The sequence below is a fragment of the Ambystoma mexicanum genome, chromosome 1q, assembly GCF_040938575.1.
Source record: "Ambystoma mexicanum isolate Mex_15411 chromosome 1q, UKY_AmexF1_1, whole genome shotgun sequence".
Classification (NCBI taxonomy): Eukaryota; Metazoa; Chordata; class Amphibia; order Caudata; family Ambystomatidae; genus Ambystoma; species Ambystoma mexicanum.
In genome coordinates this window covers 1,306,254,679-1,306,277,359 of record NC_090922.1, presented here as the reverse complement: position 1 = coordinate 1,306,277,359, position 22,681 = coordinate 1,306,254,679, and the positions used below count along the sequence as shown (strand labels likewise).

General features: G+C 44.0%; 1 protein-coding gene across 1 annotated transcript in view; it reads right to left on the bottom strand.

Annotated features, from left to right (window-relative positions):
• NDC1 (NDC1 transmembrane nucleoporin) overlaps positions 1 to 22,681 on the bottom strand; it is a 367,243-nt gene that overhangs the window by 67,511 nt on the left and 277,051 nt on the right. Inside the window, exons 15-16 of the mRNA XM_069642162.1 lie at positions 20,871 to 20,934; positions 6,053 to 6,153 (exon numbers count right to left, since the gene is read on the bottom strand). Of these exons, the coding sequence (XP_069498263.1) occupies positions 6,053 to 6,153; positions 20,871 to 20,934 (165 nt within the window). The remainder of the gene's footprint in view (positions 1 to 6,052; positions 6,154 to 20,870; positions 20,935 to 22,681) is intronic.

Sequence of the window (22,681 nt, the reverse complement as noted above, 5' to 3'; positions counted from 1 at the left end):
CGTTGATCGGATAGTGAGTCGGTGGAGCTTGAGGCTCTTTTGACCGAAAAAACGAAGTTTTTGAGAAAAAACGTGAAAAAAATAGCACTAACGCTCGAGAGCAATAGCACGAGGATCCCAACACATGAACGTGCGGTAAAAATCTGAAGATGGCTGCCAGAGGCGGTGCTTAGGTAGAGGGCAGTCATTGGCTGTGGTCAGTATGACGCAGAGACCAGTGATTGGTTGTTACTACGAAAGACAGATCAGAAACGAAACTGATACTGGTTTTTTCTTTACCGAGGATTCCCAGCCTGACGACGGGGAATATTCATGAGCATGTGAATCCATGCCAGACCCCATGCTGGAGAAGGGCCCGTAACAGGTACCTCTGTCTTGTCCCCATTTAACTTAAGCCAGTTATCACTCATCTACACCCCACAGCCTCCAAGCAGGCTATAGGGTCTAATATTGCCACCTACTCCACTCCAATCCGCAAGACACGCTAGGTCATCGACCATGGAGACTAGCACATCTGTCATGCCCAGACAAAGATGGAAGCCAGATTGAAAAGTCAAAGAAATTAGCACAAAAAAAAAAAGGAGAAATCAAAGATTCTAACAGTTTCATAAGAAAAGTTTATGAAATAGGATGAGAATTAGACAGAAGGAGCCAAAGAGGATTTTTTCCAAAGGGGAATCACAAAGGCACGCTTTAACTAGTCAGTGAGTGCCAGTAGAACAAGAATCGCTGACTGCTTGTGCAACCCAAGGAGCAATGACAGGCATCACAGCCTTTAAGATCGCAAGAGGAATTGAGTCAAGAGGAGATGCAGACTTCTATCCTCAAAAGATAGAAAAGGAAAAATGGACCAAGATACAGCTGAGGAATCAGCTAAAGCAGTAAAAACATAACTGCCTGTCTACAGACCTGAACAAGCAGTTTTAGCTCAGATATCTTCAATGAAATAAACTCAGGAAGTCACAGACTTAGAGGGGGTAATGCCTACTTGAGCAGTAGAGTTGGTGGACAAAGCAAACTAACTAAATCAAACAATTCCCTAGGCTGGTTAATAGCTAGTTCCACTCTATCCATAAAATGCATCGGTTTAGCTTCACAAATAGCCTCATGATAGATCGTAATTTGGCGCAGTAGAATTTTATCAGAGCGGCATTATGAAGCCTTCCACTCGCTCAGCTGGTCTAGGTTTGAGTGTCAGGGACTTCAGGTCATCATGAAACCAGGGCTCTGAGGGGCAGCCTCGGTCTATAAAGCATCTGTGGGGCCATGCAGTTAGCAGTACCGTTAAAAACGGGGACTAGAGAAGACAAGTATAAATTGATTTGAATAGCAATGTCAGCTACCGGAGCAGTGCGTCACCGCCGTTTCCAGTTATCTGGTCAAGCGGAAGCAACCACCGGTGCCGTAAGGAGAAAGGAACAATAAAATGATTTAACCAGGTAACTTGTAGCACAAGAGAAACCAAGACCAACACATCAGGAGACAAAACCAAAATAAGCATATTGCCTAGCCAATGTGTTGGTTCAAAGACAAGATGGGGAAGACGCAAACCAGACAAAGCTGCGAGAAAATAGGCCATAGTGAAGTCGATGACTGTTAACTTTGAGATTAAAATCGAAGACAATCAGCAAACTAGGATAGTTCAGCTGTACTTCAGCTATGAGTTCTAAAAAGCGATAAAAAAGAAGAATCATACCCCAGAGGGCGATACACAATAAGAATATATTGTGTAATGGAGGCAGTCATTGTAAAACAAGTGATTCCATTTTAATATAATGTACAAGTGGCACAGCTACAGCGGCAAACGAGGATTTAATTATCATACCAATTGCACCTCCTGAATGTGGGGAGAGGTGGTCACAGTGGATATTATAATAGTCGGCTGGGAGAGCCTAGACTACTGAGGGACAAGAATTGTCATGAGCCAGGTTTCAGTGACAAACTATATCCGGTGTGTAACATTCGAGTAAATTATAGCAAGCATTAATTAAAAAACAATTAACAAATTCAACTGCTGCCATAGACCTACATTTGTCTGCTACAATAAATGAGAGACCAGGTGGCAGTACAGTATCAGCAGGAGCCAGGTGAAGCCGACTAGCTTGGGACAATGTAGGCAGATCCCCAGACAGGGAAACAGCCTGCTTATCACGCCAATGCCCGACCTGCCCCCGGACAAGCACCGACAAGCTTGATTTGACGCACAAAGCTCTTGCTCGCTGCGCTTCCTAGAACTGCACTCTGGTCTGAATACACATTCTATCGCAGGAGCCAATCCCAGGCCACAGCCTCAATGGAAGGCGAGAAATTACTATGCAGATTGTCTGCAAGTCTGGAAAAAAAATAACAGCAACCGGCTTCACCGGGCACGAGACAGAAGAGCATGAGAAGGAAGCCAGGCAACTTCCAGCCAAAACAAATTTAGATACAAGGAGTCAAAGATAACTCAAATAATGACAAGGAACCTAATATTAAAGAAAATGGAAAACACACAGCTTCCCGCTCTATAAAGGAATATTTTGGCTCAACTCTTAAGAGCTCTCGAGGCGTGCACAACCACTTTTTCTACTTCCGCTTGTTTCTGCTGTCACACAGCCCCTAAACCGGTCTCACTGGAACCGTTCAAGATATATGCATCAAAACCTATAAAAGTTGCCAAGAGAAGGTATTTTGACAATGGCACTCTTAATATCAAATGCTCTCTCTGACATTCACCACTCCATACAAAGGTGGCTCCCTTTCTGCAAAGCTCTCCAATGCTCTTGCGCCTATATGCATATTGAATCACAAATTTAGAGTAGTACTCGACTAGTCCCAAGATGGACCAAACTTGCTGTTTACTTTTAGGAGGTTAAAACTGTACAAATCGCATTTACCATCTCTCCTCTAGGATCCAAACCTCTACCACTCACTATGTCCCAGGTAATCAATAGAGGTCACTCTGAATTTGCACTTCCTTCTGCAGAGTAAGCCCCGCTCTCATTAATATCCTCAGAACTCTGCTCAGCCTCAAACCATGTTAGACCATAGCTTTTCCTGTAACCAAAATAACCTTGAAAATAAGTTACATGTTTGACATTATCCTGTAAATTGCGCATTACACTGTGAAAGAAATGCAGCGGTCGACACCAAACCAAAGAGCATCCTTTTGAAATCGAGAAGTCCCCTAATGCGCAACTAACCTAGTAAGAGCCTTGGACTCGGGATAGAGCCTTACCTGATACGCAGAGGCTAAATCCAGAGTACTAAATATTGTTGCTCCCGCATCAATGCTTACCATTTCTCCTACATTAGGCTGAGAAATCTCGTCAACCACCACTTGGTGATTTAATCCCCTTAGGCATAGCCTCACCTGTCCATCAGCCTTTCGCACAACCACTATTGGTGATACTCCGACACCTCCACAGCCTCAATCACCGCTTCTCTCTCCAGTTTTCTGGTCTCACTGGCCATCTCCTGCCTCAGGCAAATAGACAATTTCCTTACTTTCTGTATGACGCGTCTGGCACCATCCTTCAGGCGAATGCGATATCGGGACCCCTTCAAACACCATCTCTGAATATTGCTTTGAAGCTCTCTTCAAGGCACCCGCTTACTCCTTCAACACAGCAACATGTCCTGGAACCTTTGTGTCAACCACAATTACCATCTTGCTCTGTTCATACCACCCCAACAGGCTCCCCCAATTCTCAGAGACAAACATTTGCGACAGTAAATTGCCCTTTGCATTCCACCTTGGCCCTAATCACTCCCATAATTGTGATGTGCACTCCCCCATATGCATTTGCCTTCATGCTGGGACAAGTACATTTTTCCTCCCTAGAACCTATTAATCCACACACTACTGTAAATAATTGTAGAATCTGAGCGTGTATTCACCAGCATAATCACTCCAAAACCATTTGCCGCAACAATAGTGTGCAGATTCTCGCACCTCTTGGGTCAGGATCACACTTGGCTTACTGACAAACTTAATCCCACACTTGCATCGCTTTCACATGCTTCCCAGTCTTCTTCCCCCTGCTCCATACGTACATCTCTAACTGTCCCATGAGAAAAGTTCACAGCAATGGGCAAAATGCCCCTTCTTCCCACACTTATGACATAACCTTGAGACCAGAGCATGCCCCCATTACTCACAAAGTGAAGTGTACTTCCATAACAGAAGCATCTGTTAAAATGAGGCCCCTGAGATTTATCACCATCCTCAGCGATGGACCCTTTCATGAAAAAAATCCCCCTTGCTTCTTCTGCCCACTCTTCTTTTGATCAGTGTCTGCATCCACAGCAGCCACGCCATGCTCCATAGACTGTGAATCTTTCTTTTCCAGTTCTTTGGCACATGCCATCATGTGTCCCATCTTCTTGCAATATCAAGTACATCTTCCAGGCTGGGGTCCATATTTTCTCCCGTATCTTGCTCTTGCGTATTTTCAACATAAATGGATCACGGTGCTGCTCATGAAACCGATTCACCCCTTCCCTGTTCATGTTTACCAAAGTAATATCTCCAGAATTATACTGGTTCTTTTAAAAATGTAAGTCAATTTTTTAGATAATGTGCTCATATGAATTTGACGTCTGGCCCATCCACCATCGCTATCCGCCCGGCCAGTCGCACTGACGGAATTCAAGTGGGGTGAGCTCAAGATTCAGTGACCTTCGAGCCCTAAACAAAGCTAAGTCAAGTATAGCTTTATTTTCGGCAAAAGGCCATAAAAGCATGCAAATTCACAAATACAACACACAGCTTTAACAATTAAAATAAAGAAGAAACATTACATATCATTTAAAACTACATTTGTTTTCGAAAATACATAAAATACAGTTCCAACAAGGCAATAATTATACAATCAATAACCATTTCGATATCTAAAGAACCACTCTAAGTTGACATTTAATCAAACATTTCAAACCTGATTATATACACACTATAAAACTATGTTTTACAAAGTTTTAAAAAAGGATATCAAAAATCTTTAAAATGAGGATGGTGAACTCACAACCCAAAGTAAAATGATTTCAATCTCAGTAGTGACCTTGCATATGAGTTTATCCTTCATCTACACAACCACACCTGATGAATATAACTTGCAATGCCGGTCACATAATTAGGATTAGAGGTGTTTTTACAAAATGTTAAAGTGTCCTGCACATCATCGCTTTGTAATAGTGGTTTCAAGAGCCGTACTCGTCTGTTTCAAACAAAGAATGTGCACAATTGTTTCTTCCCCCACCCCCTTGCATAAAGGACAGACACCATCCCCACCATTTTTCCACGATTTGGTGAAAGCAGCAATATTTAATGTCCCCATCCTAAAGCCGATAAATAAAGCACGCAAATACAATGGCTTCAAATAAACCAAGTAATCTTCCTAGCCAAATTCTAAACAATGCAGGAGAACATAACGCCTCAATACTTTACAAGGGTCCATGTATTGCCAATCCTCCACCACGTTTCCCATTTTACCGAAGGTTCTCCTAGGTTTGCAAGGAACTGAGGCAGCAAATTACTCAGGACTCCAGTTATAAATCTCTGCCAACTGCTCCCTTTCCAACAATCCATTTGATTGTATTTGATACTGGGCAATAAATCAGGTGGCAATATCAAGCAAGTCTAATTCATATAAGCATGGGACAGTATCTGGGCAAGAGTCTCACTGCATGAGACAACACACAGTCTCCGAATGTCCTTCCAAATGCCCTGAACCCATAAACGACACCATCACAGCACGGACGAAAGGATAACCAGCTCTGATTCAAGTTTCGTACTTCACACCGGTAGATTTAATTGCCACCATAATACCGAAAAAACACCATTTTCTTTGTTAAATTTGGGGGGTCCCCCCGCAACCCCTGTTTTTCTACCCTTGTAACGCCACTGCACCCAACTGATTTTAACCCCTTTCCCCATATATATTAAATTAATATTTTCAGTGTTTTTCTGTATTATGTACTTCAGTAAATGTACCACTCAGTTTTGTTTTCGATAAAATGACTGGGTAGCCTCCTGTAAAAAACACAAATCAGTAAAAGTGCACTGCATGCTCACCTCAAGTAGGATTAAAAAGGTGGACAGGATTGAGGGAAGAGTTGTTTGTACAACTCCAAACGTGTCTTCTGTATAAGATGCTGCCACCAAATGAGACAGACCTAATATGAGAACAAAATGAATGAGAGAACAAAAAAAACATTAAATGTAGTTCAACTTTTTTTCTGAAGAACAGACATGGCACTAAAGAACTTTCAGAGTCCCATACAAAATGACAAACGACAACCATAAACTATAAACCGTGTTTAAAAAAAGACAATCAGGATACAAAAGTGCATTACAGTAATTCAAAAACATGCTAAGATGCACTATAAACAGCTTCCTGAAAAAGAAAAAAGAACACTAGATGCCAGGTTTCTCTTAAAGAAATAGGAAGTCAATAATTCAAACCCATCTATAGGCGCTGGGTCTGTTTCAGCCTTGAATGTCTAAGTTCATAGCAACAAGCAGATTCTATTCGTTCTACACAGCCAATATTAATTCTTGTAGCGGACACACCTTTTGACCAACTGGGACATTATCAAGGTTAAAAGTTAAGTAGGAAAAAGTTGTGAGAGTTAACCACCCAAATTGAAAGACACGAAAGCCAAGATTAGTACATCAAGAATTCTGCAAAATAATAACGTTCAAGTTTGCATTCGGACATCACACTGTAAATATAACAGTTGATGGCATCATCCAACCATAAGTAATTGAAAACCAATCAGTGATTAATGAAATCATGTATGAGCAGTATAGTGTGCAAATAGGATTGCAGGGGTGCTGGGGGAGAGGATCAAAGTGCAAGGATGAGCTCTCACAACAGGAGTACTGAGCTTACCAATTTTAAATGCAGAGTATAGTACTCGATGAGCCGAGTTGTTCAAGGCAACTTCTGGAGGTGGTAATTTGGATTTGTCTATTTGGATTACAGGTCTCTAATTAGAACAATATGGAATTACTGTTTAGGAATGTAGGGTAAATATGTCCTGCTTAATGATTGAAACCTACAGAGAAAAACAGTAGTAGGTTTACTTGGCAAGATGGCCGGTGAAAGTAATTTATGTAGCCTCCCTTCAGTCGGGACAATCTGCCATGTCGTTAGCAAGGTGATGCACCATTGTGATATATAGTCCAATGATGGATCGGGCGGCCCAAAATCTGTTGGATAGGAGGAGAGTTTGGGAGGAAGCCCATAAGTATGGCCTGTATATACCATATTGCTTATGACCTAGCAACTGCCCACATATATACTTTATCACTATGAGCCTCCAAAAATATGATCTGTTCTGGCACAGGGCGAGATTCCGGGATGTCTTAAAATGGGGAAGCGCCTGGGATCAGTATACAAGTTTGTACAGTGCACAATGTGGTCTAATAGAGAGATGATGGTAGTGTATTCACTACTTGGTCATGTATCGGGTGCGACATAACAAGGGCCCAGATAAATATATTCTATCTGTGATGTCTCGAACATAGGAGATAGTTTTCTTATCTGCTGCCAGTTTTTGCTAGGGTTTCCATAACCAGTGCAGGTGACATGCATACACAAATGCAAGATGAGCAATGTTTCCAGTGAATAACAGGGGCTGGTGAGATCAATTGTGTGTATCGCAATAGAGAATGAGTTGTAAATACATGCAAAAAAAAGTGTCGGACGATTACAACCTGTTGGTGGCATATTGTTAATGTGCCGTTCGCTAAATGTGGTAAACCTCAGCGGAGAGTCCTCGATTTGTTGATATCAAATCAATAGCGCTCTGCAGTTAAGATCCAAGGCTGGGTCTTGGAGTCTAGTGTAGAAACTCAAGATAGTAATATTCTAAGGACCATGTAACATAAATGGAGAGGCCGTATCAAGACTGTATCCTGAACTGAGCAGCATGCACTGTCATTACAGTGGTGCCTGCCATGATGAGCACTCTATTAGTTGTTACCGAGTGTTGGCGTGATAACGTGTACAATAATGGTGTCATGCCGGTATACTGTTACAGGAAGCATAGCGTTGAGTGAAATTACATTAGCCGGAGTTGGTCCTCTTATATTGTGGCAAAAGTCCTCCATGTGATGCACATGTTCAAAGGACAGATGAAGGACTAGTTTGCATCAGTCCTCCCAGTGGAAACGCAAAGTTCACTGTTTGCGCTGGTGGCTGAACCATCTTACTGGTAATGAGAATTGATCTGTGTGTATTTAAACTGAGACATGTTTGAGGGCACTAATTGTGTGTTGATAAGCATCTGCCCCGAGAGCCCAGTTAAGTGGGTTCTGGAATGTGGCGATTGGTGGTGCCTCACGTGGTCCTTGAGTGCATATTAGAAGTGATGGTAATGCGTTGGTGTTATTGAGGTGGCAATGGCGATTCCCATCTTGAGGTAAATTGTTTCTTCATGTCAGAGATCACTTTTGCATTGAGCATGATGTGCAGGCACATATGTTGTGACTAGATTTTAATGTTAAAGTGAAATTGTTCTATATTGCAAGTGGCACATCAAGGCAGTTGTAAATTGGTGCAAGTCGTTGTGAAGCAGCATAGTCACAGGAATACATTAAATTCATGTTCAGTATTAAGGCCAGTTGTCACATCTGTATTTGCAAATTAATCTTGCTTCTTTTCGTCTTAGATGCAGTTCATAATCCCCACCTCTGATATCACAGGGGACAGTTTGCAGCCCTGCAAAACAAATGTCTTATTGTCTAACTGGTGTTTTTCTTGCCAGTGGGTGGATAGCGGATATTTTGAATCTTGAGAGCTGAGCATTTTCAAATGTTCCAATTCTGACAAAGTTCTCCAATGGTACTTCCTATATACACACACAATCACATACATGACAAATTTCAAGCAGCAGTTAATGAACCATTTAATGTTTTGACTATTTGTCCCATTGATATGGTTTGTGCTTTTAGCATAGGGACACAGAATATGTCCCACATTTGTGGAACCCATGAGCTTGCGGTGCATGTAACCAGTTTGTGGTTGGTGCGGGGATAGGTGCCATAAATGATGAATTTAGGATATTCCTTAGTGTAGGTGCTTTTTTGAAAGAACAGAGGTAACTTCAGAGACTCATTTCTTAATGTCTCGATCAGTTTGCAGTAAGTGCAAGTGTCTTTTGATGACTTGCTGAATCCTGTGACTGTTCTGATTGTATTGTGTGTCAAACCTTAGATATTCTGTGGCCATTTACCTTTGTCTTTGGGAGTAAATAAATGTGTCTCTAATAATGCCACCAGTATGTTTTTCTGCCTTCTCAACAATGCTGACTGGATAGCCTCTGGATGTGAATCTTACTCCGAGCAATTTGCACTCAAGTCTAGTAAGCCGGGTCACTCCTGCAGTTTCTTCTGGCTCGTATGTATTCCCCTTTGGGATATTGTGTATGACTTTTCTTTTGGAAACTTCTTGCATGTAGCACAGAATTAACCTCAGTCGATTTGCAAAATGTTTTAGTGTTGAGTCCTTCTGCACTCACCATTATACAAATGTCCAGAAAATATAGTGCCATTGCTATACTTGCAGGTCAGGGTTATACCAAAATGAGTTTGAATTAAGAAATGTATTTAACTGGGCTAGTTTTCCTTCCGTGCCCGACCATATCATTAAAACATAGTCAATGTACCAATACCATTTGATGAGGTCATTAAATTCAGAATTGGCAAATGCATGAACCTGTTCATAAAAAGGTTTGCTACAGCAGGGGTATAGTTAGCCCCCATCGCAATGCCTTTCTTTTGCCTGCAATATTGTCTATCAAAAAGGAACACATTATTAATCATGGAGAATTGTAAACTTTCTTTTATCATTTCTAGGTGACAAAAGAAGGAAGCCGACTCTTTTCCATAGGTAACGTCAATGGATTCTAGGGCTAGCGAGTGCTGTATGGATGTATCCAGGAATGTAACATCTAGCGTCACAAGTAGATAATCTGATTGTCAATCTGGGGATTGCCCCACTTGAGGAAAAGGTTGACCACTTGATCCTGCCGAAGTTAACAGTACCGTGTGTGTGTGAGCCAAGTACTTACGTCTTGTTATCTGTAGCTTGCTTGTTGTCACTTGAGACTTGCAGTAGCTAATTTTCTGCAGAGGTGCTTGCAACTTTGCTTTCACAAGCCTTACAGCTGCCACCAGGTTCCCCCACAACACTTTCAGGTTATAGATTCAACATAGGAGCAAAATGTGGCACTTAAAAAGCACCTGTCTCCTGGTAGCCATAGGAGCTACTAAGGGCAGCGCAACAGAAAAACGGTTCAAGTGACAAGGGCATTTCATTAGAAGCCCCTATGATCACAAAAGTTACAAAACACCATGGAAGCTCACAAAAAGGGGAGGACCATGAGGGAGAGGACCTAAGACAATTTTATTTTTGGTAATTTGGTCGGTCCTTTTTAGGGTTCCCTTCCCTTGAATTGCTGCTCCCCCCACCCCACTTCCTCTTTCTGATCACCAAACTATTTTAGCTTCTTAGGACGTCTGCTGAAGCCCTCCTGTTACAGAAATGCTTTATGACTCACAGTATATGGTCCCATGGTTGCTGTCCGGAAAGATCTTTTTGCAGCTTTCCCTCCAATGGCCAAAATGGGATTCCCCCCCCCCCCGTTCCCCAACATTTTGCTAGTTTTTTTTATACCTGTCCTGACAGTTGAAGTTAACTAAAGCCTTTTTGCTTTACTCCCTTTGCTTAGCTCATCTCTTTGCAGGGCACTAGTCAGGCCCTGAGGCTACTAGCCTAGGGACACCCAGCCTCCCCTCAAGAAATTCCTTGCTTTTAAGCTGCACACATCTTAAAGCGAAGTGTGATAGGAGTACTTTGTATGCTTCCCCCCTCCTTTTTGTGACATTGTCATTACTTTCAATGTCTCTGAAACGAGCTAGTGGCAGCGGATATTTTTCTACTGTTTTTTTCATGTGCGCACTTTTGCACTGTACCATATAATGCCATTTTCGAGTGCTACAGACTTAAAATAACCATGCCATATGTTTCTCACCCTGTCCTTGGTTCGTCTTATTTGGCCTTCAACCTGCTTTCTCATGTCTGGAAATACCATATAAAGAACGCTCATTCCCAAGCAAGGCTTTCAGAGGAATAGCGACAAAGTGTGTGCATCTGGTTGGTTGTAGGTGTTGGGACTGAATTCCTAATCCACACTCTAGCCAAGGGGATGTCTTGCTGAGCAGATGTGGGGCACATGGCTGTCCATAATTGGACAACTCTTGCCAGCCAAAATGGTGCAGATCCTTTCCACTGAGGCGCTAGGTTAGACCATGGTTCAAATCTAAGTTAAAAGGTTGACTCCTGCACGGACACTCCAGATCTTCATTGGAGCCAAGATTACTATGAAGAGTTGCAGCCAGTTGAAGACAAAACCAGTGGACGGCTGCTGAAGACTTACAGCACTTCCTCTATCCAAGTCAAAGTGAAGGACGAACCTGTGCAGAACCTAGACTGTGCTTCAATACTTGGGCTAGTGAGTGCAGCTATATCTTGCACGCTGGAGCCTTCAGATGTGTCCCTGGAGCATCCTGTGGTTAGACCACCACAACTGGGGACATCTTCTGTGTACCAGTTGCCGTTCCGAGTTTCACTTCGGCACTCTGCAGGTCTCCAGGTTGTGGGCCAAGAAAAATCCTCCTGCTGTTGCTGCTTTCCAACTTGAAGAGGGACCTTCCAAAAGCAGTATTCTGTGCTCGCAATGAGTTTCACCTGCTGCTGGTTGAGGGGGGGCAAGAGAGGGGGGGCGAAGAGAGGGGGGGGATCAGAGGGGGGGGAAGAGAGGAGGGGAAGAGAGGGGGGGGAAGAGACGGGGGGGAAGAGAGGTTGATTGACTTGGCTAGTGGTGAAGACTGGAGAGATGAAACAGGGGAATGTCTTCCACGCGAGGGGTATTTTCTAGATGATCACTGTTCCCAATCTTCCTAAGGCATCGTACATGCTAGTTGTTTTGAGCTGAGAGCCCATAATGTGCGCTTGAAACTTGCTGGTAAAAAAAGCTCTCAACTGTGTTCTGAAGGCAAAACACATTCTATAAATTCTATAACGATAGAGAGGGGGGTAGAGAGGAGGGTAGAGTGGTGACTGGCTACACCCAAGTATCTAACCCCCCCTGTACACTATAATAGGGGGGCAGAACCCTCCCTTAGGGAGGTTTCTTGAAATTAATCTTAGCACCGACCGATTTTTAAAACTAAAAATGTTTTATGGCACCACAAAGACCAATTACCCATATTTTCCAAACAACCCACCAGCTTCATTTTCATTGGCTAATTTTCTGATCAACAGCATGTTAGAGGTCTAAGCTGTGGACTAGCATGGCTCGGAATGTCTACCCTTCAAAAAATAAAACCCTTCATCCTGTCACATAACATCCGGACCATAGTGCAGGCCCTTCTGGCCTTGCACATCGATGGGGGAAATGCTCTCCCTTTGCTAGACTAAAAGCAGTCCACCACCCTGCAACACGTCTTATTATGGGAGCATGGAAATTTGCCCGAATTACCAGCATCCTCCACAAACTACATTTGCTACAACTCCAAGCCAGGATACTGTTCAAGACTGCATGTATCGTCTACAAAGCAGTCATGACTAGCACACCAGCGTACCTCGAGTCTAAGCTCCACATGACCGGTGGCACAGGCTCCTCACGCAGCATATCAACCAACCGGCTGGAACAACAACTCATCCGCAGAGAGAACCCGCAAACAATCCTCTTGTCATTCACCCAACCCTCTGGAACTCTATCTCTGTGTTGGCTCGGAATGCGCCCACAATTCTCCAATTTTGCAAAGATCTCAAAACATGGCTCTTTCAACAACAGCTGACCAAGGACATACTCCAATGGATACACATACTGACACATAGCCTCACAGTACGGGGCTGTTAAAGGTGCTAGCCCAAATGCCAGCTACCCACACTTTACAGCACTCCACGGCTCTCTAGCTAGGTCTGCGCTTTAAACAAAATTAAAATAAATTGAAAGATAAGCTTATTCATGTGCGCCGTTATATCGAACTTAAATATTTCCAAGAGTGTTTGTTTCTTTCATAGATTCTAGGTGCTCAGCCATATCTGTTAGCTGGGCAGTCATCTAACCTAATGGTAGAACAGTGTGTCACCCAAAAGGAAAGACCAGACTCTCCAATGGTAGCTGCAGCAGAGCGGTCAGGCTAAACTTCAGGATGGAGGAAGGCTAGTAGGGAGGTACAATTAACCCAAATAGGCCCGACAAAATATGCCACACTTGTATGAGTTGTGAGTAGGACCAACTCACTCTTTACCCTAAAATGTAAGTTCCATACGTGATGGCAGACAGCACATAGAGTCCAACCCAGAGCCAAGTCCTCCCCGCCCCCTGAAATATTACAGGCACTGATTACTAGTCAGGATCCAAGGCTACCACACATAAATTAGTACAGGTTTCCAATTGTATTCTAAAAAAAAAGCATTCTACATAATACATCTGTGTACACATCACATGTCTGTCAGGAGGGATACAAAAGTCCAGGATATTTAAGTCGGGCAGTCATGTCGCATACAAATGCATGTTACACACCAAGGAGGAAATGTGCAGCATCACAGTGACACAATGTATATCCTATGCAGTAGTGTGATATCAAAATATGAAAATACCCAACAAATAAGCGAAAGACTATAGTAATCTAGGGCCTTCTGAAGAACTCCAGGGGGTGTAGGGACAACCCAGGAAAATTCCACAGACCAGTTAAGTACTTTCATGTGGTGGGAAATCTGGTTTCAAAAGTGAGGGAAGTGTCCAGGAACAAACAGAACAAAGTCTGTAGGCTGACCTAGTTTGCGAAAAGCAAGGTAAGTCCCAGTTTCTTTCCCACAGGTAACCAAAAGGTAGCAGTCGACCACATGGGACCCAGAAGAAGAGATTCAGTGGAGAGTTCAAGACCCAGCAGCCCCAAAAGCAGAAATGCAAAGCACAATTTTGCCCTACAAATGTCAACCAATGGGAAATGCAGTAGAAAGGGACCTGCCAAACCCAACAACCACTGGGAATCCCTGAAGGTATTTTGAGTAAAACACAAACCCAGGGCCCAGAGGAGAGTACTTACTGTGTTGGTTCTTAAAAACATTTTTCAAGGAAAGCAGAACAACCTGATGTGACTTCTCTTTAATGGGCAAAATGAAGGATCTGATTACTCGGGGGCTTGCAGGCCAAGCCAACCATGGGCTTGATGGCCCAAAAGACGACAAACCGTCCTTCACTGTAGTCTGACCCCACCAGTCAGAAGTGGATTCGACAACGGCGTTCGCTCCAGGAGCATGGAGGAATCCGCACATGGCCGACCCCCGTGGCTCAGCAGACAAGAATGGATTGCAAACCAGGAAAAACAACCAGTGCAATAGGACAACTGTGGTGGCGATCAAAGAGCCCTGAGAAGCTCTACAGGATATTGCAATCCCAACAACTTTCCAGGTGTAAGTAGCTTTCAAAACCATGACGGCAGACCACTGGTGGGAAATTGCAGTAAAATCTAGTAAAGGAGGCTGGAAAACAGTCTCAGTATGACAGGCCTGGCCAAGCAGATGAGGACCATAAGGAGGGCTACAAAAACTTGGGAAGGACACCCAGGAGCCTAAATATATGCCCAGACCAGTGCGTCAAGCCAGTTAGGCCAGAACAGGGTCTACAAATGCAGTAATGGCAAGAGATTCTTGAACAGGTAAGCATATCTGCAAACCTTTAAAAATCCAGCAGCAATAAGCTCAGGACAGGGTTTCCCCTACATGTCCCTTCACTCACTGGGGTAGTCTTCCACCAGCCCACTACTTCCATTAGGGGATTTAAAACAAAGGATATGGCAGCAAGCCAATCGGGTTGGCCCCAAAATCCATGGAGGCAGCCGTTTTGGGGTTCACAAAGAGCCCACGTGGGAAGAACAGCAATTTTAACACCTGTACCTGAGTTTCCATGAACAAAGGATTTCGTTGAAACAAAATTGCTAACAGTAGGACTTAAAAAGCCCATCAATGACCACTTGGCTATCATAACGGTACAATGGGCAACTAATGCAGAAAATCTGCTATGTCTGCCACCAGCCTACCACCTTAAACCAATGTAGGGTGATAAAATCACCCAAGTGCAAAAATGAGGTGCCTGAGAAGCACATCTGAGACAGCACCTTATGGGCGACCCAATACAATATACCTTAAAGGAAAAAGTAATCTAATGGCAGGGGGACCACCAAATGAAATCATAAAAACCCAAAAATCAAAAGGGGAAAATGCAGAAACCCCGTAAATAGGATTCGGACCAAACAAGTGGGTGAAAAGTTTTAATTAAAAGGATAAAACTAAAATCGCTAGTATACCTTCTCAGTAGCTTGAATGCAACCAGTAACAGGATATGGATGAAAAAAGGGAAGATTGAATGGAGCCAAATCCAATAACAAACAGCAGACAAGTTAGAAGTGAGGACCAACAATTCAAAACAAGAGACTGCAAGGGTGATTTGTAGTTTCGTAGAACAGAAGGCGTGGGAAAAGCAGAATTTACTAAATACAGTAGCACTCCATTAACTGGAACATACTAACTGACACCGGTCATTTCCATTAAAAGTAACATTGTGATTGAGAATGTACTGGATATCCAAGTTTTCTCCCAGTGCAGAAGGCTAGGAAGTTCTTTTCCAACCTTTTGGCTCGGATTCTGGATCCCTACCTTCCACAATACCAACATTATTTGCTTATCAGGCACCTTGGGGCTTGAATAGCGTAGCTACCCACCATTAAATTACAATATTTGCAACATGTCAGTCCCTACTGTCGGGATTCCGACTCGAGCCTGATGTGAAACCGTGAAATTGTAGAAGACTATATGAATGAAATGGCTACGAAGTTTTGATGAGAGCACAGAAAAAGAGGAAAATAATGAAGTGGCTAGATAAGGAAGGATGTAAACCAAAGCATTTCATTGTCTGAATAATAACCTTTTGATGGAGTTAGAGTGGAGGAAATGGGAAGTGTTTTTTTGTTTATTTGTATAGCGCTCCAAACCCGGAGGTAGGAGGGCACATCAGAAGACGGTTACATAATTGTGATGTATACAATTTCACAATACAGCAGTTTACAGAGTTATACAGACATGTTTGAGCAATGGCAGGGGTACGTCCATATTGGGAGGTACTACAGTTACCAATACAACAATTTGCAGAGTTCACGTATATTTGAGCATATGGCGGAGTTACTCATTGCTCAGGAGCCAACTGATAACATGTTTCCTGAAGATCTGGAAGGACTCAATGGTTTTGATGTCGAGTGGTAGGGTGCTCCAGAGTTGGCAGGCAAGTACTGTGAAGCTAGCTCATCCAGCTCTTTTTAAGAGGAATCTGGGCACTGACAAGCATAAGGTGTTGGGAGGATCGAGTGGTTCTGGTGGGGAGTTTCAGGGTGAATTTGTTAGTGAGATACGGTGGGGCTAGGTGGTTTAAAGCCTTGTATGTGAGGCAGATGGTTTTCAGGTCGATTTTCTGTCGGATGGAGAGCCATCTGCAGGATTTCCTGGCAGTGGAGATGTGCTCACGTCTGGGGATGTCGAGTGCTGCGCGTAATCCGTTATTTTGAAGTACTTGTAGTTTGTTAATTATTGATTGGTTGGCACCTAGGTACAGGCTATTGCAGTAGTCCAGTTTGAATTGTATGAGGGCTCTTGCAAGAGTAAGGCAAGTGTTGGAAGATAGGAAAGGTCTGCTGGCCCTGACAATCGTGTTAAGTTTGTTTGGAGAGATTGCAGTTGGCATGGAGGTAAAAGCCAAGCGTTTTTATGCTTTTGGCGATGGTGTGACCGTCGATAGCGATGTTGTTGTAGTTGGAATTCCGTTTTGCCAGGTTGCTGGTAGTGCCGACAAAGAGGAGCTCAGTCTTCTCATCATTCAAGCAGAGGCCATGGGAGGCCACCCATGCCTGAATGGAGGAGAATATTTTGTTTATTCGGGTGACGTCTGTCTGGTAGTTGCATGTGATGGTGAGGAGTATCTGGTTGTCATCTGCGTAATTTGTGTAGGTGACAGCCAGATGGTCCAGTTAGTCAAATAGTGGCTTTGTAAATATGTTATTCAAAGTGGGGGAGACACGGGAGCCTTGTGGGACTCTGCAGGAGATGGGGATGGGGTCTTCTGCATCTGTAGAGAAGACCCGCATGGTTCTGTTTGCCAGAAAGGATTGTATCCATGTGACTGCAGCGGAGGAGAAGTGAGCTGCGGTGGCTAGGAGGCTACAGAGGATTTTATGGTCGACCAGGTCGAAGGCCGCTGAGAGGTCTAAGAGGAGTAGGATTGCGGTATTGCCTTTGTCTTTAATTTCATCAATTTGACTTTTGAGGTCAACAAGGGCCGGTTGTTCCGTGTTGAGGTCTGAAGCTGGATTGGCGTATTCCTAGCAGTTGGTTGGATTCTAGGTATTCCTGAATTTGGAGGTAGGGGACTGTCCAAGATTTGTAATAGGAAGGGGACTGTGGTGATGGGTCTGTAGTTAGTGGGTATGGCTGGGTCAAGAGATTGTTTTTTCAGGAGTGGGAGAACCCATGATTGTTTTAGATTGCTGGGGACTGAGTTATTGAGGAATGATAGGTTGATGAGTTTCGTGATGAAGGGGGAAAGATCTCTGGCTGCGTCCTTTATGATCTGGGCGGGGCAGCTATCCCCTTTGAAGTTCGAGGGCTTAAGTGAGGCGATGATTTTCTGAACTTCTACCGTGGTTACTTTCTTGAATGTGAAGCCTGTTTTGGTATTGCTGGGCGTAGGTGAGCCAAGGTTGGTGAGTTTATTGTTGGAGTTGTCGGCGTTTGTCCTCATTTTTATTTTGGAGTCCTGTGATTTTGTTGTTAAAGGCGTTTTGGATACTGGTGCACCAAGGTTTGTCTTTTAAGCAGGTATCAGCGGGAGGATTGGGATTTTCCAATTCGTTTAGGATTTTAAATAATTCTTTAGTGCAGGATCCAGCCTGATCAATCCAGATGTTGTATGCCTCTTTTTTAGTGCAAATTATTTCGCTTTTGTATAGTGAAGATATGGTCGTGAGATTGGTTTTGTTTTCCGGGGTGGGGTTGGTTTTCCAGGTGAGTTGTGCCTTAGCTTTCTTTTTTCTGAGCAGCTTGAGTTTGGGGGTGTACCAAGAGTTCAGGTGATCTCTTGGTTTCACTTTGCGTAGTTTCAGAGGGGCAATGGTATCCATCGCCCTGGCCATGGAGTCATTAAAGGTGTCGACCAGTAGGTTAAGGTCAGCATTGGTTGGGAGTGCATTAAGGGTGGGTAGGACCAAGGGTATTAGTGCTTCAGCAGTAATATTGCGTTTGTTCCTGGTGGAGCAGGCTGGTGCTAAGGGGCTTTTTTTGGGTATTGGTTGGTTGGTGTTGACCTCAAGGAGGATGAGGTGGTGATCCGTCCCTGTCAGAGGTTGGGGGTCCTTGCAGAGCGTGTTGCAGTTGTAGGTCGCTACCCAGTCAATGAGTCTGCCCTTCTGGTGGGTGGGGTGGACAATGAGTTGTGCGAAGCAGTGTTCTGTTAGGGCGTTGGCTAAGGATGCGGCAGGTGCATCGTTGGGGTCGCGGTAACCAAGGTTAAGGTCCCCGAGGATAATTATGTGTGTTGATGGCTTGGAGTTTTCAGCAATGAGGGATGTGATGTCTTCTTCAAAGACCCAAGGGGGGTCTGTATATGAGGTGGAAAGTGATTGTACTTGTGGGGGGAGGTTTGCAAATTGACTGAGTAGTTCGCAGGATGTAAGGGACACTGAGGCGGCTGATCTGAAGTTTAAGCGGGATTTGTAGATGATTGCTACGCCTCCTCCCCTAGCTTTGGGTCCATCGGCTCTGAAGATGCTTTAGTTGTCCGGGATGGCTAGAGAGGAGTATGGTCCAGATGCTTCATAAAGCAAAGTTTCTGTTAAAGCTATGAAATCTAGGTCATTGGTGAGAATGATGTCAGCTATTTCTGTAGGGTGGGCAGCAAGGGATCTGACATCGAGTAATGCTCCTTTTAGTGGGGGTAGCTTGGGTATGTTGGTCGCCTTGTGTTCCTTATAGGTTTTGGAAATGAGTTTGGCAGTGGACTTGCTAGTTGTGTTAGATAGTCTAGTATTGGGAGAGCGAGAGGGGGTAGGTCTCGGAGGCTTGGGGCTGGCAAGAGGCTTGGTGTGGTTAGGCTTGGTGCTAGGTCTGAGGTTGCTGTGGGCTGTGTTAGTGGTAGCCGGGGAGCCTAAGTTGGTGGGTGATTTAGCGGGCAGGTGGTGAGTGGGTGGGCAGGTGGTCAGTGGTGGTAGGAAGGGTGTGGGGCACAGTATGGGGTGGTGTCTAGGACAGGCGAGTTTAGCTAGGCCGTTCATGTAGGCTATATAGTTGTTACCGCTACAGGGTACATTGTCCAGTTGAACGCAGAAAGGGAACATGATGAGTGTAAGCCAGGTGAACATAGTATGGCTACGAGGGTGCGTGGTGCTGGAGGCTAAAGTTGTGGAGATAGTTTGGAGGGCAGCCTAGGCTGCTGGGTTAGTTAATTAAATCTGGGTAGGGGTAGGTCTATAGGGTAGTACAATGTAGTATAAGATGGCTAAAAGGGACCTAAATTCAAAATAGCACAAAGTGGAAAATATGCATCTAAATTCAAAATAGCACAAAGTGGCAAATATGCATCTAAATTCAAAATAGCACAAAGTGGCAAATATGCACCCAAATTCAAAATAGAACAAAGTGGCAAATATGCACCTAAATTCGAATTAGCACAAAGTGGCAAATATGCACCTAAATTCGAATTAGCACAAAGTGGCAAATGTGTATCTAAGTTCAAAATAGTACAAAATGGAGAATTTGCAGTGGGGCAACACAAAGGTTAAACATGGCATTGCAAAATAGTATAGCGTGTGTTAGAGAGACTAATCATACATGCTTAAGTAGAGGTAGAAATGGGCATTCAGCGATGGGCATTAGGTAAGAAGGGAAGAGGCCCGTAGATGAGCTTGATACTGGATGCAAGTGGCAGGGCATGCTAATAGGCTGTTTAAATGAAACAAATAAGCCTGTAGTGAATAACAGGTATGCGGCAAGGCAACATGCAGGGCATAGCAGTGGGTTCGGTGCTACAATAAAGTTATTAGTCACAGCAACAAGCTCGATACTGAGATGAGCTCGGGCATGTATGGAGGTTCAGCCGTCGGGCATCGGTAAAGTGAGAGATAGACCGAGCCATGCGCTGGTGGGGAACCGGGAGTCTAGGAGCTGTGTAATAGCCTTTAAGGAGAGGCTAAGCAATTATTCATTGAGGGGGGTCTTAGCGTGTGTGCCTCGTAGCAGCGAAGCAGTGCCAGGGGCGTTGTCAAACGAAGTGATGGTGAAAGGCACTTGGAGCTATGAAGAGATTGGTTAAAGTGAGAGTGATGTCACAAATTCAATAAGGCAATCACCTTCGAGATCTTAGATTTGTGACTGTGTGTGGCATTTAATATGGCAGCAAATTGTAAAGAGTACATGTCAAGGTAGTGTCCTATTCAATCAGTCCACTCACAATATTCTTTGCCAAAACCGATCTGCTCAAGGGAGCAATCATCCATCATAAAACAATTTAAAAGAGTGACCACTTCTCATTCAACCTCGGCTGAACACCCTTTGGGAGAGACTTGTAATGGAGGTGCTGCTGCTGAGGCCATTGGAGACAAAAAACAAATGCTGCTCAAAACTAATGATACTAGATGCTATATTCCTCAATGATAGTGGCTACTAGACGATTTTGGATGTTAAAATGGCAGAAATGATGTGGGGCAGAACAGAAATGAACACCCTCAATGCATTCGTAGACAATGAAACGTTACAGTTGCACACACTAACCTTCTAGTGCCCAAATGTGGGTTTGGGCATCCGAAAACAAATCCTGGTTGGAGGCTTCTGGGTGCTAAAATGATAGAACAGAATAGTGTATCAAAATGTATTCCGTCAAGCATATACTTAAATTAACAATGGCAATCCTAGTCATGGTATGGTTGATTCCTGCCTACCAACTACAACTTCTCACTTAAAGAATCAACGTTAAAATCTTTACCTCTCACACCACACTATAATCGTATCAGTTTTGACCACTAAGGCCCATGTGACCAGTCATCGAAATCATGGGACAACACATTAGTCGGTGGCCTTCAAACTTTGGGGCTGGCCACCCCCGGGGGGAGGGGTTTGTTGTATGTGAGCTGAGATATCCGTTGGGTGGCGGTTTGTTGTATGCAAGCTGAGATATCCAGTAAAGTCACAAGGTTCTTTCATAAAGTGACAAAGTAACTTCTGTTACAGAAAGGCTGCACTTGCACTTAATTCAAGCAATCCCAACGACATTAATATAGCACCATTCCCCTCTCCTAGTGAACACCCCCCCCCCCCCCCCCGGCCCCATGCCAGCACTTTTTGCTGGACCTCTGGACCTTTTTCTTTAATCCTAAATGAGTGGAGCCTTTTTCCACTCATTCATTCTTATGGGCTCTGTCTCTTCTACTCTACCTGTCCTATGGAGTTGATTTCCATCCATAACTCGTAAAGGCATCTGTATTTTACTAGTGCAGCACACAGCTCCTTATGGGCAGTGTTGCAGGGGATCCGTAGGACCCGCATTTGAGATCTTTGCTCTATCCAAGAGTAACTACAGTTCTAAAGGATTGAGAGATACTTTGTATCAGAAACAGAGCAAATCAAACAGCCTTGCAACATTCGTACTTTGAGTGGATGGGGTGGTGGGCGGGTGGCTGGGGGTGTTGGCAATCCTTCCAGGACAGCCAGCCTCCCAGTTTGAACTAGATTCTCACATTTCGGCTGTAAGACAAAGGACGGCAGAGTTGGACTCCTCCCTCACTTGTTGCCTTCACAAACACTGGAGCCTGGGTAGGAAGTTCACAGGACTCCGGACGAAGATAAAGTGAACACGAAGGAGTTCAACCCTGGATGTCATAAGAATGATCAAGAATGGACAAGTACCACTAAAAGGGTGAAAAAAAAAAATAAGGGGCCATTTTGGTAAAATGGGCACCCATGGGTGCCTTTACCAGGGCTGTGGAAACAGCCTGTGGTAAAGATGCACCAAATTAAAATTCAAAATGAGAAAGGGGATATTCAGCATCTCCCCAGCACTCCACATAATGTGGAGGGTAGGGGGGTGCTGGTCTCGCCGAATAAAATGTAAAAGGGATCCAAAGATACTTTCTACCCTGGGAATTGTAGTTCTCACATGTTTAGCCAGAGAAAGTTCAAAGGGGAGGCCCTAGGGCAATCCAGCAACAATAGGCACTTATTGCCAAAAAGTTGTCAAAGAGGATAACTTTTAAAAGAGACTATGGAGAGTCTTAAAAATTACACCCATAAAAAGAGTAAAAGATTCTGTGAGTGTGGAAAAAGATTCCCACTCACTGAGGTAAAGGGAAAAATAATCGACCAGTCCAGCAAAAGGTTATGGGGTCGACACGGGTCAGGAATATCTATCATTGATCTTGAAATCTTACCCAAAGACTCCTTCCCTTTGACTGGTGGGAACAACCAGTCCAAAGACTGACTTTGATTTGAGCCGTCTCTCGAGGTCCTGCGATTTTCTAGAGCTGCAAAACCCTCAATACCAGGAGACCTGCTGCCCATTTCGAGTACAACGTTGTGGAAAGCCCGAA